Consider the following 18,328-nt stretch of genomic DNA (forward strand, 5'->3'; position numbering starts at 1 on the left):
TGCCATTTTGTAGGAAGCATATTTTGCTTCCTTTTCCAGCAGCCACCTAGTAAAAGTACAGATTGTTGGCTATAATTGTTACCCTGAAACAGGCACAAGATCACTTGAGCCAGTTGTCTACTCAGGAAGTGGAAAAGAAAGCCCAATATCTTACTCTCTTTCTAAAAGAGGTATGCTATCAAACTTGTCTTGAACTCACTTGAAAGTTAATAATATCCTCGAGGTTAGTACCATTAGGAGAGAAGTGTTTAAAAAATAGAAAGTGGCAAACATTTGCTGCATTTGAGAAGATAAAATATGAAAGCACATCCAGATGTTTGGTTGATGTGAGGTAATATTTTTCCTACTTTGTTAATGCTTGTTGGTCTTATACAATTTATACATTTTTTTTGAGAATTTTGGATCTAATGTTATGCATTAGAAACTTTTGGAAACCTGGTGGCTTTTATTAATAGTCACAGGCATTGTCTTATAGCTGTGCCCCTTGATGATAATTTAGATTGGAGAAAATGTGGTACAAATCCCAAGAAAATGTTGTACAAGTCCCAGGTCTCCTAAAAGTAGAATAGCGTGCGCACGTGTCTATTATAAAAAAGCCTCATGATTTCAGGTGTGCATATACCTGTGGAAACTGTAAGGACAGGAGATATAGCTGTCCTTTTCATGGAGGTTTATCAAGAGCCTAGTGTAATACCTGACACACAGTAGGTGCTCAGTAAATGCTAGAGTTAAGGATGGAATTGGTTAAATATAGGCAGGCCCTATCTTTTTCTGCTTTATTATTGGGGGCATATCCATGAGCCTACTTATACAACTCGGACTAGTTTTTCATTTGGTTTAAACAAAAAAGACAGCAAATTACTTAATTCTCTGTGTCTCCTTTCTTTTATCTTTGAAATGGGATAATAATAGTACTAATTTCATAGGATTGTCATAAGGTGTAAATTATTTGTTAATATCTGAAACACTTGTAACACAGTGCCTGGCACATAGTAAGCACTCAATAAATGTTTGCTTTTTTCATCATTATAATCTTATTTGTTTATTGTCTCTAGCTCCTAGCCAAATATATGCCCTCTAAGGACAGACTTGGTTTGTCTGGTTCACTGCTGAATGACAGCAACAAAAACAGTATCTGACACTATTTGAATTAATAATCACATAAGAACACAAGATACAAGTACAGCTGTGACATAGAAAAATCTGTTGAGGAATAAAGCTTCTACTTTATTGGATAATTTTAATTGACTTTCCTTTTTTATGCAAATTTTTTATGATGCTATAATTGACATGCAACATTATATTAATTTCTGGTGTGCAGCATAATGATTCAGTATTGGTGTATGTTGCTAAATGATCACCACTAGAAGCACTGCCGTGGAGGTGGAGGGAAGGGAAAATTGTAATGTCACGGCATGCCAGATGTTTTAGATGCCTCAGTGCATGTAACCTGCAAATCGATGGAGATCTGTGAGATCTGGGCTGTGAGAGAGCCCTGTGGTGAACGTTCACATCTGCTCTCTTTCACAAATGCTCAGTGAATGATTTGTACGAAGACATGGGCCCCATCTTTTTTCCTTTAACATCTGTCATTAATGAAACTTCTTAGTTTCCAATCTTGAGGGTCATGTTGTTTATTTCCAGAAAAGTATAGAGTTGATTTTGGAATATTACCCCAACATATGAGCAAACCTAAGTTCATAGAATTTTCCACTGATACTACTACCATAAGGTATGCCCAGTGACTCACTGGGGATTGGACATTTTTTTCTTTAGGGATGATTATCCAAGACAACAGAGAAAAAAAGGATATAAATTGTAGTTATTCAGATTGTAGGCCCATAATTATTTCTAAATGTATCATTTTGCTTTAAATGAAAGGGCATACATCGATCAGCCTAAATGCCACCCCAATACCGTTTTTCATAATGTTTACCTCTGAGCAGTGGGAGAGGAGCACAGAGTCTCTGGGAGTCTGTCAGTGTTCGGCCTCATGGGCGTTCATGGTCATTGAGGCTTGACTGGCAAAGGCAAACCAGCCAATACTTCCTTAAGCCTTAATCAAGAACTTAGACCATTTCTTCTTTTCCGAAAGGGAGATTATACATAAAATAAAGAAACTTTGATCATACTTTCTAATCCGTCACCTGCTGTTTCAAAGTAATGTGATTTTTTTTTTTCCTCCTTCCAAACCCCTACTTGTCCTGTTACTCCTCTGCCTATTAAAATACTTCCTTCTCCAGCAGGTGCAAATGTGGACATTTTACTTCTTTCATATCTTGTGCATGGAGAGGTTGTCCTGTGACATACACAGGCACATGTACGTGTCATGGACTAGCTGGTGAATTAGTCAAGACTAAGAAAGCCCCTAAAAGATGTCTTGGTACTGTGAATATGTAGCCAGGTGACAGTGATATGGTGGAGTTGGTGGCAAAGTTCTGATTCCAGAGTTTCCTTGGCTCTGCCCATTGATTCCCCCCCCTTTAGAATGGCTTAATTGGTTTATCTCTTCCCCTAAAACTTAAATTTATATTTCATTTAATGTGAACTTAAATTGATATCTTGAGAAGGGAATGTAGCTGCATTGGAATACAATCAGCCCTCTGTATCCATGGATTCTGCATCTACCAACCATGGATCAAAACCAACTACGGATCGAAAACATACCTGTGGCCGACTGTATGCTTTGTACTGTGCCATTTTATGTAAGGGACTTGAGCATCCACAGGTTTTACTATTTGTGGGCGTCCTGGAACCGATCCGCCACAGATACCAAGGGATGACTGTATATAGAGATTCTTATACTCTCTTCTCTACTAAATAGTATTTGGCATGTCTTGTACTCCTCTGTACTAAATCTTCCTAGCAGAGGCTCAGTCAGTGTTGGCAGAACCATCTAAATCAGAGGAGAAGGCTGTACCAGTGTTTTGGTTTGACTTAATTCAGGGGTACATTTCAGTAAATTAAAATGGTCAGGTGGTGAGTCCTTACAGTGAGTTAAATTTATCTTCTGTGCTTTGAGTAATTATTTGATATGGCTTCATACTGTTATGTTAGTGTGTGCACATAAAAAAGTAGAATAGGGTATGGTTTTAAACACTGCTAAGTTATTTTGGGGCATTTTCTCTGACTGCTTTTCTACCTGGAAGCTCGTAACTCATGAGAAAAGTCATAAGTAGGCCACGGGGTAATAGATTAAGCATTTTAGGTGGTAAAATCTTCAACTGCTTTGTAATAAAAGGTTCCTCGTTTTACGATTGAGTTACTTAGTTGAAGTGATATAGATTATGTAAAGTACAGATTTCCAAGTTTTTATGGAGTTTGAATCTTTTTGCTGGAAAATTATAAAGAGCATAAACATGACATCTTAGTTACCTAAAGCTTTGAATTCTGGCTCTATGGCTTAGTAAAAGCATGTGAGCCTCATTTTCTCATCTTTAATATAGGATTATAAAACCAGCTTCAGGGAAGGTGTTAGGGTTGAACATGGTAACAAATGAGAAACACCAAATGCACAGAGGAAGGTCAGTGCAAGCTCCCTTTCTACCCCGCCCCCTGCACCTTTCCTTTTAAGCACACATCGCATTATGTTTCATATTTGAATATGATAGTAATCACTGATCATATCAGTGAGTGTGGTTCAAGAGAGGTACATTGGCCAACATTCCTTTCCATACTCTGCACAAGCGAATATTATTCTTTAACTTGGTAGCTGTTATCTGCTGAATCTCAAAGCCATCGCTGTTTTTAAACTCTCCATTTTCTACGAGCATTTATTCAAAAAGTGTCAAACATTAGGCTGGCCAATGTGTTGCTCTTGGATACTGTGGTCCTATCGCATGCTTTGAAGGTATCCTTTTGTGTCATGAAGTACCAGGTTGGCTTGTTGGAACGTGATTGGCTCCAATCAATTGTCATTGTTACTGTGTTTTCCTGAAAATAAGACCTAGCCGGACAATCAGCTCTAATGCATCTTTTGGAGCAAAAATTAGTATAAGACCTGGTCTTATATGAGACCTGGTATTATGTTATGTTATTTCATATTATACCCGGTCTTATTATATTATATTAATTATATTATATTATACCTGGTATCATATATCATATCATATCATATCAGACCCGGTCAGATTATATTATACCCGGTATCATATCACATCATATCATATATCATATCATATCATATCATATCATATCATTATCCAATCTTATAATATAGTAAAATAAGACTTGGTCTTACATTAAATTTTTGCTCCAAAAGGTGCATTAGAGCCGATTGTCTGGCTAGGTCTTATTTTCGGAGAAACATGGTATTAAGGTGTCACTGTTAGGTGGAAGGGCAGCAAGCTGCCAATGCTTGTGAGGTGTGGTAGGGTTCTTAGCACTAGGGGAAGAGCCTGACGTTTGTGGGCTTTGACAGGTGAAGGACACCCGGTCCCTATGCCTAACCCACCCCCACCTCATGCTCTCTCATAAGAGCCTTGGCCTCCCACCTTGGAAAGAACTGCTGCTGTTGGTTTGGGTGGTGGGAGTAATCCTGAGCCGGGGGGACTCTTGCAGGCCTAGAGGAAGGTCTTTATGTTTGCATTCAGTGCGGGCTCATCTGCAAATAGTTCCTGGCACATAGTGGTTGAGCAGTAAGTAAGTTGATTGAAAGAATCTGTGCACAACTGAAGTAAACTAGCATTTGTTCGTATTTTTCCTGTAATCAAGTTGCCCTCTTCTAGGCTTGAGGAATTTCCTATAAGGATTAGCTTCTCAGTGAACAATCAACCGATGCCCTGTGGGTTCTTTCTTCTAAAACTGTGCCAGTGCTCTTAGGACCCCATGAAAGCTTGGCCACATGATTAGGAAAATCATACTGTATTTTTATCCTTACCTGTTTATTGTCTTCTGCTCTGCATGTCAGTATTTACTTATTCATTGATTGAAATGGTCAGTCCTTACAGGTGATGAATATTACATAATTTTTCTTTTCTAAATTTTGTCTCACTTGTGCTTTCAATTTCTGTTTTCTTTCTTTTTGCTAAATTATTTGAGGGCATTGGCAGTCATCCAAATCAAATGAGAGCTGGAGATGAAAATTAAAACTGCAGCATCCTGTTCCTAATAATTTTTGTATTTACATATTTTTGTTCTCTTTTTAGTCAGCTTAATTTATGTTTCCTTACAAACTCTCTCTTCATTCTTACAAATGACCTCATGTATTTGGAGTGCCCTAGGGACTTCTCATTCATCACGTCCACACTCTAACTCTACCTAGACTCCTCATCAGATGCTGGTGTGGATTCCAGAAATACAAATTCAGAAGTTCAATGACCATTTCCAGAAAAATCCGTAAGTGAGTCATTCTCTCACTTACGGATTTGTTGGATAGTATTTAGATTTCAATCTGATTGGAAATCAAATGTGTCTGTTCTCTAAAATCAGTGCTCAATAATGGGATCACTGATTCAGAATTTTATAACGAAATTTGACCTTTGCCCCAAGAATCCAGTCGCTCTTTTATATCACTGGTCAAGGATACGCCGGACTCCAAGCAGTATTATTTTCTGCTATTGTACTTTGCCATCTCTCACATACTGCCACAATGACTCATTTTTGTTTGCCTGGCTTCTCTTCTCTTCTCTTCTCTTCTCTTCTCTTCTCTTCTCTTCTCTTCTCTTCTCTTCTCCTCTCTTCTCCTCTCTTCTCCTCTCTTCTCCTCTCTTCTCCTCTCTTCTCCTCTCTTCTCCTCCTCCCTCCCCTCCCCTCCTCCCTCCCTCCCCTCCTCCCCCCTCTCCCCTCCCCTCCCCTCCCCTCCCTCCCTCCCCTCCCCTCCTCCCTCCCCTCCCTCCCCTCCCCTCCCCCTTTCCTCCCCTCTCCTCCTTTCCCTTCTTCTCCCTTGGCCTTACCTCCCCTCCCCTCCTCTTCTCTTCTCTTCTCTTCTCTTCTCTTCTCTTCTCTTCTCTTCTCTTCTCTTCTCGCCTTTTCTCTTCTTTCCTTTCCTCTTTTTCTTTTTTCTTCCCTTCCCTTCCCTTCCTTTCCCTTCCCTCATTCTCTCTCTCTCTCTCTCTCTCTCTCTCTCTCTCGTTTGAAAACTTGATTATATAGACATCCAACTTATGGCATGAAAAATTATCTGAGATCAATGAAAGTATACTGTCAAATCACACCAAGTTCCATTAAATAAGAACAACTTTCATTCTCTAAGACTTCAAGATATCAAAAAAAGTCTGCTTCAGTTATTCCAGGTAGCAGGGCATGTGGATATAAGATGGAGTCTGTACTTGGGTCAGATGCTATGATTTTAAATCCTGCTTAAACTCTTGGACTCTCAGTTTTTCATCTGTTAAATAATACCTTATAAAATGGTTGGGAGGATTCAATGAAATAAGTCTATAAAGCACCTAGCACACAGTAAGATCTCAAAAATACTAACTTTTTATTTAGTGGATTCATAAAGCTGCATTTCATCGCTTGGTATATAATGCTACATTTTGAAGAACTTAATGTCATCATGTATTATATAAAGTCAAGAGAATGTCAGTATAAAACTATGTTGTCTTTAATCAACTTGTCAAATGTATTGTTGAACTTATTTTGCCTATTCACTGTTGTTTAAAAAGGATCTGATTTGTTTAATTTGGTCATTTTAGTTAGAGTTGAGCTTTTTCCTGAAAAAAAATATATCTTCTGATATTATTTTGCTAATACAAAACAGAAAATGAAAAAGTGAAAGGGGAGAAAAAAGAACTATGGTGAATTTAAAAGCAAAATTAATACTATAGTATGATTTGGTTCTTTTTCTTTTTAGATCTTTTAGAGAAATCTCGAGTTGTTAAGCAGCCAAGGGGTGAGAGAAACTTCCATGTTTTCTATCAGCTGCTCTCTGGTGCCTCTGAAGAGCTCCTCAGTAAGTCCCTGTCTTTATGTATTAATTTTTAAGTGTCACAACATTTCCAAAGCATTCTTTTTAAAAGTGTCCCATGTGCTTTTCCCTTCTTCTTAAAAATTTTCCATGACTCTGGTTGAAGTGAAGAACGTGGTGTGTTTGCTTTCATCATACCCCAGCATTTGTTTGATATATATCTCTGTACCTCAGCAGATACTGTGCCTTATGTCTGAGATGGTTTCCTAAAAGGCCTAGGTGTTGGGGGAGGGGCTACTCATAAAGTGAAAAAAAACTTGGGGAGAGGATATTATCTGGGAACAGTAGATGACTACAATCATAAAAAAAACAAATTGTTCAGTGAAGATTTAAAAATTGTGGGAAGACATTTGCAACTGATACTGGAGTGAAAAATATGACCTTTGGATATTTTAGAGAATATATAAATATGTAAGTACAGTATCCAATAGCAACGGCCAAGTGATAAAAAGTTTTCTACAAATAGTTGAAAAGCTATGGAAAGTCAACAACACTTGGGGAAAAATATCATCCTCAATAATAATCAATAAATGACCTTAAAACAATTCTGAAGTGTTTTATATATATATATAACTGTGTTTTCCCCAAAAATAAGACCTAGCCAGCTAATCAACTCTAATGCATCTTTTGGAGCAAAAATTATATTATAGTAATATAAGACTGGGTCTCCTATATTATACTATACTATACTACCGGGTCTTATGTAATATAATATAATATAAGACCCAGTCTTATATTATAAATAAGACTGGGTCTTATATTAATGTTTGCTCCAAAAAACGCATTAGAGCTGATTGTCCGGCTAGGTCTTATTTTCGGTGAAACACGGTAGTGAAACTTACAGGAAAGGACAAAACTGGCACAGTTGTCAGGCACTGATATACTTCAGCCTTGTGGGTGTCACTTCAAAGTGAGACCTCCTTCCTGGGAGACTAATTAGCAACCTAAAATAAGTCATAAAATGATCAGAGCCTACTGCCCAGGCACACCACTTTTTGGAATATATCCCAATGAAATAATTCAAAACAACCCCAAAAACATTTTGTATGAAGACATTTATCACTGCCCATTTTTTATTATTATAAACTGGTGAGAACACAGATTTCCAGTGGTGGGGGAATTACTAGACAGGCATCATGCTATAATGAAATAGTGCATTGAAGATATTTTATATTATAAAGATATGAAAATGGCCTTACTGTTTTGAAAACAGTAATACAAGTGATTTTAGAAAAATGCTATTGGTATTTGGGCATCAAGTTTTGTTCTGTTGATACAATACAGAATGTGAAAGTCATTTTATCTGAAGGGATATAGAAATGGGAACTTAAAGATAATTAGATTTATTGAAGTGGCTTATCAGTTTTTGTGTGTGATTCAATAGATAAACTTAAACTCGAGCGGGATTTCAGCAGATACAACTACCTGAGTCTGGACTCTGCCAAAGTTAATGGAGTGGATGATGCAGCAAATTTCAGAACCGTAAGGGTAAGATGTAATCTTCGTATTGCTCTTTAAAATGGGTAACACTATATCACCAATTGGAATTGGTAACAAATCTGAGTTTTCTTTAATGTATAACTCATGCTTTCTAAGGTTTCAGAATTATGCAAGAATTTATTGTATTTTTATTAGTTTGGTGGGTTGTTATTTTTTTTATTTATTTTTTTTACTAGCTCAAAAATTATACAATATTGTGAAGGCCGTGCTGTACTGGAGCTTGCGATTTTACTATTTTTCAAAAGGAGCTTTCTTATTATATTATCTTGGAGTTTGACTCTTTTAACATTGTACTGAAATTCTGAATGTTTTTTCATAGCCAAAGCTCAGTATTTAATTTTCAAGTGTGAAAACTTGACTTAACATGTCCTAGGATCATGTGAAATCAAAACTGTTTTTGAGACAGAAAGTTGTTTTTTTATAGTTTTTGAAAAATTATGAATTCACCTGAATGCTTAACATTTTATGTTCATTAGAAAAAATATTATAATTTATATCCTTTTTATATCGTGTTTATGTTGCACTTTGAAAATTACTCCTATTAGGACATGATATGGTAACTGTTACTTACTTCCAAATGAGACGTGGTGGTAGGAAGCGGTTGGGGAGTAGGTCAGATTATAGATGAAACAAGACTGGCATCAGTCAATCTTGGAGGATGAATGGAAATGACTTCAGGTTCTGTTCTTTTCTTGCTCTTTCTAGTTTTGTATGTTTGAAATTCTAGGTAGCCTAGTCATAAATAAATAAACAAACAAATAAGTAGGGCTATTCTCAAAAAGAAAGCATTTCTTAGAGTATGTCATTTTTTAAAACTGTGTAAACATCCTCATATGTGAGACCTGTTGATTCCAGGACATGATTTTAAGACTTGAGTTCAAGACTAATTCTAGAACTACTTTGCCTGGCAAATCGTTGGTACTCCGTAACAATTTATGACTGAACAAATGTTCTTTGTTATCCATAGTGACTTGGATCAGGCACTTCACTTTACAAACCACTGTTTTTCTCATATGTAAAATAAACAAGAGACTTTTTGTTTTTTGTTTTTTGTTTTTAATAGGAGGTTGTGAAACCTTTTTGTTTGGTTTTATTTCTAGCAGTAGAACCCCAGTACACACACATACACACACACACACACACACACACACACAGTAGGGGCAAGAACCCAAGGCTCAGCTCTCAGCCTCTTCTCCTTCTGTCTTCCTCTTTACATTCTCCCACCACCTACCTTTTCCCTTTGCCACAGCACAATGTGTGTACTGTACTGTAGGGCTTCTAAAACCACTGAACAAGACTGAGGCCCACATGGGTGCTACATCAGGTCTGTTAATCAGCTTGTTTTTCGGAAAGTTTATTTTGGGATACTTTGTCTTTTTGTTGTTGCTGTTTTTTTCAGAAACAAATCTGTTGTATGATTCATTAAAAAATTTATAATAAAGAACTTCAGAAAGAAAATAGGTGAGTTTTTTCTTTTCCTTCCTCAGAATGCCATGCAGATTGTGGGTTTTATGGATCATGAGGCTGAGTCTGTCTTGGAGGTGGTGGCCGCAGTGTTGAAACTGGGGAACATTGAGTTCAAACCTGAATCTCGAGTGAATGGTTTAGATGAAAGCAAAATCAAAGATAAAAATGGTAAGACGGCGGAGAATCGACTTTGTTTAGCAAACTTGCTTTGCACCTCTGCCCCCAATTTTTAATCTGGAAAGTAAAACTTGCTTTTCATTGGTTTGAAAAAGGTAGATGAGGGTAAAGGGGATCAAATATATGGTGATGTAAAGAGAACTGACTCTGGGTGGTGAACACACAATGTGATATGTAGATGATGTATCACAGAATTGTACACCAGAAATCTGTGTAACTTTACTAATAATTGTCTCCCCAATAAACTTAAATAAATAAATAAGTAAACAAGTAAGTAAATAAATAAATAAACAAACAGCTTTCTAGTGAAACTGAACAGAAACATAATTACAGCTAAGTTTTAAGTCTTTTGATTTATTCATTTTATACTGTTTGGTTTGAATGTGATTTAGAAAGAACACCCTAAGCCTTGAAAATGATTATTAGCAGCACATATGCAGTCACTTTTTGTGTCCATTCTCCCCAACAGAGTTAAAAGAAATTTGTGAGTTGACTGGCATTGACCAGTCAGTTCTAGAACGAGCATTCAGTTTCCGAACAGTTGAGGCCAAGCAGGAGAAAGTTTCAACTACACTGAACGTGGCTCAGGTGGGTGAAACATAATGTCCAGAAGTGAGTTTTTAAAAAGTTTTTCATAGTTTTATGTCATTGGAAACAAACAATTTATTTTGCAGGCTAATATCTTAACTCTAATTCTGTATTCCAGGCATCTTTTTAGGCCCCGGGGGCACAGCTTTAAGTAAACTAACCACATAAAGATCCCTGCCATCTTGGAGCTTAAAATTTTGGCCGAAGGAGCCAGGCAATAGCCAGTGAACGTAGTAAATACATAAATTGGTATAGCAAGCTAGCAGGTGGTGAGTGCAATAGACAAAGAGAATAAATACCCATAAGTAGAGTATAGTAACAGAGCCCATAGTGCTGGGGGTGGGGAAATTGGGGCTGAGTGAGGTGGGAAATATCTAGAGATTTTTGAGCATGGGTGGCATGCTCTACCTTGTATTTTAAGGGATCATTCCGGCTGCAACGTGGAGAGCGGAGAGTAGGGGAAGGAGTAAAAGCAGGGTGTTTTAGTAAGTTTGGGCTGCTATAACAGAATACCATAGATTGGGTGGCTTAAACAGAAAACATTTATTTCTCACAGTTCTGGAGGCTGGTCTGAGATCAGGGTGCCCACATAGTTGGGTTCTTGGTGAGGGCCCTCTTCCTAGTTTTTAAATGTCCACCCTCTCGCTGTATCTTTCTCAAATGGCAGAGAGACAAAGAGCCAGAGCATGAGTTCTGGTGTCTTGTTCTCTTAGAAGGGCACCTGTCCTGTCATGGGAGCTTCACCCTCATGACCACAGCTAAACCTCATTGCCCGCAAAAGTCCCTACCTCCAGATAGCATCACACGGGATTGGGGCTTCAACATATGGTTTTGGGGGGGGACACAAAAATTCAATTCATAGCATGGGAGCTGAGAGGAGCTGTTTGCTAACCCAGAGATGATGGTGGCTTGAACCAGGTGGTAGCACTGGTGTGAGAAGTGATCACATTTGGATATATTCCGAAGGTAGAGGCAACAAGACTTGTTGATGGCTTGTTATGTGGTATTGTTACCGAACTCAAGGGGTTCACCTCTTAGGGTGTTCTATTCTGCTTGCCCTAAGTTAGTTTTATTTACTTGGAGCAAGTAAGGAGACAAGGGATTTACATCCAAACCTGTTTATGTACACTTAGCCATTGTTTATATACACTATTTGGTTAATTACATGTTGATTTCTTCTTGGCATTTGGTTTAACTTATCCAGATTTTGTTAATTACCTGTTGATTATTTTTTGCAGGGGGTTAAACTTATCAGTTTGGGTTCAGGTCTCGCTCATCAGGTTAGAGCTGCATCTGCAAAATAACTGTGCTACATTTTCACATTTAGCAAGAATAGCATTTAGTACAAACGCCCCAGACCTTGCCGCCCTTGTCCTATCTAACACTATGAGAAAAAGAGAAGAGTCAGGGATGACTCACGGTGTCTTTGGCCCAAGCATCTAGAAAAATGGAATTTCCACTTAATGATTTGAAGACGACAATGGGAGAAGCCAGCTTGTAGTTAAATGGCCAAGTTGGCCTCTCTGCCTTCCTTGTTATACCCTCTTCATCCTGCACACTTAGGCCAATGAAGTCTTTCTAAGATACAAATCTGAGATGCTTGCTTCTTCTCTCCTTTGGTTCAAGTTAAATGTATGGATGGATGCATGTTTACCAAGGCAGATTCTGGAGATCCTGCCAACGTAAACCCTTTATTCTGTGGTTTAAACGTTTCCCCACCAGTCCATGCTGATCTGAACTAGAATTAAGTGACTCATTCAGGACTTTTCCCACTCGGGCCTACTTTGTCCAACTGTGTTTTCCTCCTCGTCGTACATAGCCTTAAGCATCTGTAGGACAGTAGAATGGATTTAGTGTTTCTGCCACTGAACTAGTCTTTCCTACTAATCCAAGAATGCCTACATGTGTTTAGCTTTCTTTAAATGTTTATTTCTTATTTTAGGCGAGCGGTTTTGGCTATGGAAGATACTATAACTTTATGTATATGTAACTGGTTTGTAACAATCTTTTTCTAGTTATAACTATTGTGTGTCCTTCTTCCTAAATTTCTACTCCTGCTGTAATTTCTGTCCACGTCAGTCTTACTAATTCAAAGTCAAATGGTAGTGACTTAATCAAGAAAAATATGTTGAGAGCTGGCTCAGTACAAGCCCTCGTGTAGACCATAAGTAAGGACATAGAAGATTAAGAAAGACTTCATGAAGAAGATGGTTTCTGAGCCAGTCTTGAAGGGTTTAAATGTATAGAGTGGACTAAAGGGCATTTCAGAAAGAAAACAGTGAGATGACTCAGAGCAATATGGCTGCAAAGTTGCGTTTGGAGTCAGACAGGAGCACCCATAGCACTAGTTCGCAAACTTACCCAAGTGCATGAGAACCACCTGGAGCGTTTGTTAAAAATGGTTTGCAGGCCGCACCTCCAGAGAGCTTGATTCAGTAGGTCTCAGGTAAGACAGAAGAATTTTGCATTTCTAACAAGTTCAGAGGTGATACTGCTGCTGCTAGGCCAGGGGCCACATTTCGAGAACCACTGTATTGAAGGTCACACCGAGTTCAGACATGTTCACTAGCCAGAGTGGGAGTCATTAAGTTTATAGTGATGTGATGAAAAAAACCTGTTGTTGAAGGAACCCCTTTAGAAATATCCATATGTGGAATATATATGGATATGTTTTGGTCTGTTTTTATTGTGTGTTTTACTCTTGCTTTTAAATCATTCTTTGCAGAAACAAGGCCCAGGTGCCTCTTACTTTATAAGCTCGCGTCACCTTGCATCACTGTGGAAAACTTTTCTACATTCTTAAAAGAATTTGGCTTGAGATCCTTGATTATTCAGCTCCTTATTTATTTATTTTTAAGGTAGGGTTCAGAGTATTTGCTTCCAGTGATCTTATTGCCTAGAAGGTTTTGATGCCAGTGAGAAGTGATTCGTTTTATTAACTTTTCCTCATAGCTTCAATTCTTGTGCCCCATTATCATCTTTATTGCCTCATGCCTCATTTTCCCCAAGGCATTTAGATTTTCCCCGAGATATGGTGATTAATATTGAAATAATGGTAACTGAAGACAGAGTTATCATTCAGCTTCCATCACATGCTCTCTCCTTGACTTCCAAGGCCCTCTGTAATCTGACCCTACACAGCTTATCTCAGTTTATTCCCTGCTAGTTCTCTAAATGCCATGCTAATTTTTACCGGGTACCCTTACTCCTGCTTGTCCCTCACCCCACCTATCACTGCTCATTCCTTCTGCTTCACTAAAGGGTCCTAATCTAGGGAGCACCTCCTCCAGGGAGCCTTACTTGATCACATAGGCCCACTAATTCTCCCTTCTCTGAACTCCCTTTTTCGCCTGCAGTTTGGCACTGCCCTCAGATTCTTTCATTCGTGTTGGTTTGATCTCCCCTACTCCACTGTAAGTTCCTGGAGGGTGGGCCCTGTGTCTGTGCTTCTCTGTGTCTCTACCTTGCCTAGCATGTACTGTTCTGGGCCACACCTGAGGCGGGTCACTTCTGTCCCAGGTCCCATCTGGGCGTTCCTCAGTGAGCTTCACTCAGGTGCAGAAATGCATAGATTTTTATATTGTGGTGAGACTTTGGGATGGTGAATCAGCACACTCAGTGTCTTCCCTTGTTTCTACACACCTTATTGGTGATCTTTAATGAGAATAAACGTTCCTGCACTGACTTTGGAGGATATTAATGTGGAGCTTAAATGGCATGAGTCAGACTTAAGAAGTCGGGGGTGGCAAATTGGCAGCCCCTGGCACCAGATACAGCTCAACAGGCGTATTTTATCTAACTAAAGGGTAGTTCTTTTTGTTTTGTTTGCTTGCTTTTTAAATTTTGAATTTCCATGCCTTTATTCTGGAATGCATCCTCCAGCTCATTCTGATCCCACTATTTCCCATTCATTTGTATCAAAGCAGTCCCTGGAAGCATTTGAGTTTGAGACTCCCGGAATAAATATTTGTTTGAAGGAAGCAAAGAAGGTTAATATTGGCTGTGAATACACTTTAAATTACATAAAGCAGTTTACCAAAAGAAATTGTCACTATTAGTTCAGTTGCATATTGAAATGGTGGTTTGTTGGAAGGAGGTAGCATACAACTAAAAAAACCGGATGGCATTACGATGAAAAAGGGTCTGTTTACAAATATATAATATTTTGACATTAGGTGGTATTTGAGGATAACTGGAATTTATGAGAAGAAAGGAAAAATAATTAAGAAAATTATATAGGCTTATGAGAAAGTAGTGCAAGAAGAGGAGACTACAAAAATCATAATATAAATACATGTATAGACTTACTATGTTCTAGGTACTTAAGTCACCTTTTTCAAGAAAGCAAAAACTAGAAGAAAGGGGACTGGAGAAAGGGTATACATCTAAATTTAGGCTTCTTTCTCTGTTTTAGCATTTTACGGTCATTTTCTGCTGTGGAATCACTCCCACCCCCACCACCCCAGCACTGCATTGTGCAGTTGGGTTTATTTTTTGCCAACTTCGAGGTTGATTTTCTAACCCTGATTGGAGTAGTTGCCTGAGACTTAGGAGGAAGGTCTGGGATTAGTATGGAAATGTAACATGAAGGGAAAAGTTGCTGTCTTTTCAGCTGCAGTATGTTGCCAGGTGCTTGAATGTGTTATTAAAGTTGCTACACTTCAATTAGGAAGCAATGTGGAAAAAGAATTTCCACATAACCCAATAAATTGTATGCTTTATAAAATGAAAGTCTAATGGTTTACTTTAATAGTAATACCCAACTTTCTACTTTTAAGCAACAGAATATACACATAAGGCTTGAGTGTTAAAAAAAAAAAAAAAGAAGAAAAAAGCAGCAAAACCTCTAGCTTCCCTCTCCTGAGGCTGCTGACATCCATCTCTAGCCTCCCCAGGAGCCCTGGGACTCACACACTCCTCACTCAGTGTGTTGAAGGGCATTTGGTTCTCCCAACCAAACCTTTCTTCAGCCTTTGGATTCTCAGTCAAGGTCCTAGAGACATATATGTCTTCTGCCTCTTCTTTGTCAAGTAGCTCTGAACAGCTTTCAAATAAATAAATAAACAAATCGACAGGTTTTATTTTTATTATATAATGTGTTGTTACACTACTTATTATGGAAGATTTAAAAAAAATACTCAAAATTGGACAAAGTCATTTTAATGTGTTTCCTTTGAATTTGCTTTCCTATGTGTAGTGGTTAAAAAAAAATAGTTGTCATTGTGATAGTTATACAATTTTTTATTTTCACAAACCATAGCAAGCGTTTGTCACTTCATTACCCAATTTTCTGTGATGACTGTGGAACTTTCCTTTCAATGGGTGTTTATTTATTTATTTTTACCATTCCCTTTTTGTTGGATTTCTAAATGGTCTCTAATTTTTCTCTGTTCCATAACACTGAGATGAATATCTCTGCGGAGAAAGCTTTTACAATATTTAGATTTAGTTTCGAAAAAAGTATAATAACTGAGTATAAACAATTTGCCTAATTTTCTTAATGGCTTGACTGTTCATCCATAGTATAATGAAAACTGGGTCTGAAAAGAAATTTGAAATAAAAGATTTAAATATTTTTAAAAATCTTATTTTATTGAAATTAAGCATTGTGATAATTGTGGGTATTGAGTTTTTCTTTTTCTTTATAGGCATATTATGCCCGTGATGCTCTGGCTAAAAACCTCTACAGCAGGTTGTTTTCATGGTTGGTAAATCGAATCAACGAAAGCATTAAGGTACTGAATCTTTATACCAAAATAAATCAGTTATAATAAATGGTATTTAGAGTATATGCATTAAGTTTAAAAGATATTTTAATTTTATAATCAGATCATTGGTTACCACTTATAAAGATTGTTCTTTGAAAAGAATATGCCATGGATAGGATTGAAATTCATCAGGGGTTCTATCTATTTTGTTTTGCCATGTGTGTCATAAGAAATCTCACTGGTAAATAGTCTTTGCAGAGTTACTTTGAGCATCAGCATCTTAAGTCTTGGTTATGGCTCATCTACTAACTCGTACACACTGGCAAAAAAAGGTCACTTCACCTCTCTAGCGACTGGTATGTCCTTCAATAAAATGAGGTATTGGACTAGGTGATTTTGAAAGCCCCTACCTATTGTAAGAGTCAGTGATCTTCTTTTATAATTAAGCACCACTAATGCCTTCTTTAAATAAATCATCTGTTATTAAAATTTCTGAAAGATTCCATACCAGTATCTTGTATGTTTAAAAAAAACACCCTAATTTACAGTTATTCTAGTTATGAACACAATTAACTTATAATGCATGTTTATGGTTTTTGGTATGCTTTTAGTGTCGTTTTTCATGCCTAAATTAACCCATCAATTTGAAACTTCCTTTAAGGCACAAACAAAAGTGAGAAAGAAGGTCATGGGTGTTTTGGACATTTATGGCTTTGAAATTTTTGAGGTAAGGTGTTTTCTATTTTTTTTTTTTTTGTATTATCTTTATTAATGTAGAACAGTTGGAAATTAAATCTTACATTTTCTAGACAACATTTAGTATAATTAATAGAATTTTGAATCTACAAATAACCTTTGTACAGATGTCTCAAAATTTGTATGTGTGTGTGTGTATTAAGTGCTGAGAGCCAGCATTTTGGAGATAATGCTGTTTAAAAAGAACTTCTTGTATTGGTACTTGACTTTTGAAATTGCAAATTCAAAGTTCTTACTGTGAAATTTCTAGCCAGGTATATGGATATAATGCCTGTAGTGATTCATTCATTTGTAGGTTGTTTGGAAAGTGAGGCAGGACGGTACCGTGAAAAAAGCCAGGAACAGGAGACAGTGGGAGGGATATTGGCCACGGCCTCACCAGAGCTCACTTCATCTCTGGGGGACTCAGAGGGTCTGGATTAGATGATTTGTTGGATCTCATCCAGCTGTGATCTTATGATGTGAATTTTGCTACAAAGGTTGAAATAATTTCTGCTGACGTTCATAATGAATTTTTAAAAAAGACTCTGTCCTTATTACAAATTAAATATTTAAACATTTTATACTATATTAGATTTCCTGTTTATCCTCTTGCTAACTGTGACGTTGAGAAGACATTTTAAGGACTTTTAAAACACTTAGTGTCACTTTGAGGAGTGGTGGTTTAGTTTGGTTCAGGAAAATAACAAGTAGATTGGCTTCTCCTTTATGTTTTTCCCTCCCCCACAAATGATGATTTGTGAATTCTTTTAAATAACCAGTCCCTGCCCAGAATGACCACCCAAAGATTTCACATGTTCCAAATTATCAGGCTCACAGAATCACAGAAATAACATCAAACCAGTTTCTGCAGCTAAACCAGGCCTTTCCAGCAAATGTCTTTTTCTTATAACATTCATTTTTTTGTAGTAGTGCATTTTCCCTGCTTGACCATTTCCCTATTTAATAGTTAGTAGTAAATAATTATTGAGAGCTGACTGTATGCAAGCACTATGGTAAGTGTTGTGTGTATTATCTGACATAATTTTCACAACAACTTCATGAAGTAGCTGCTAGTAGTATTCCCATTTTACGGATGAAGAAGTGAGGTTTTGAAGGTCAAGTTAACTCCCGGAAGGTTATATGGCTACCAAGTGGCAGACTCAGGACTTAAATCCCAGGCCTCCTAATAAATACTAAAAGGTCTCCTACAGGTCCTTTCCCTCACTTTCCTCCCCAAACT

The 18,328-nt window shown here is 37.5% G+C and overlaps 1 protein-coding gene across 6 annotated transcripts in view; it reads left to right on the forward strand.

Moving 5' to 3' along the window:
- MYO1B (myosin IB) overlaps positions 1–18,328 on the forward strand; it is a 171,819-nt gene that overhangs the window by 101,434 nt on the left and 52,057 nt on the right. For all 6 annotated transcript variants that reach the window (XM_019740730.2, XM_019740732.2, XM_019740734.2 and 3 more), the window contains exons 8-13: positions 6,797–6,895; positions 8,295–8,398; positions 9,898–10,045; positions 10,524–10,642; positions 16,291–16,377; positions 17,012–17,077. In XM_019740730.2, the coding sequence (XP_019596289.2) occupies positions 6,797–6,895; positions 8,295–8,398; positions 9,898–10,045; positions 10,524–10,642; positions 16,291–16,377; positions 17,012–17,077 (623 nt within the window). The remainder of the gene's footprint in view (positions 1–6,796; positions 6,896–8,294; positions 8,399–9,897; positions 10,046–10,523; positions 10,643–16,290; positions 16,378–17,011; positions 17,078–18,328) is intronic.

The sequence above is a fragment of the Rhinolophus sinicus genome, linkage group LG01 (assembly GCF_036562045.2).
Source record: "Rhinolophus sinicus isolate RSC01 linkage group LG01, ASM3656204v1, whole genome shotgun sequence".
In the NCBI taxonomy this organism is placed as follows: Eukaryota; Metazoa; Chordata; class Mammalia; order Chiroptera; family Rhinolophidae; genus Rhinolophus; species Rhinolophus sinicus.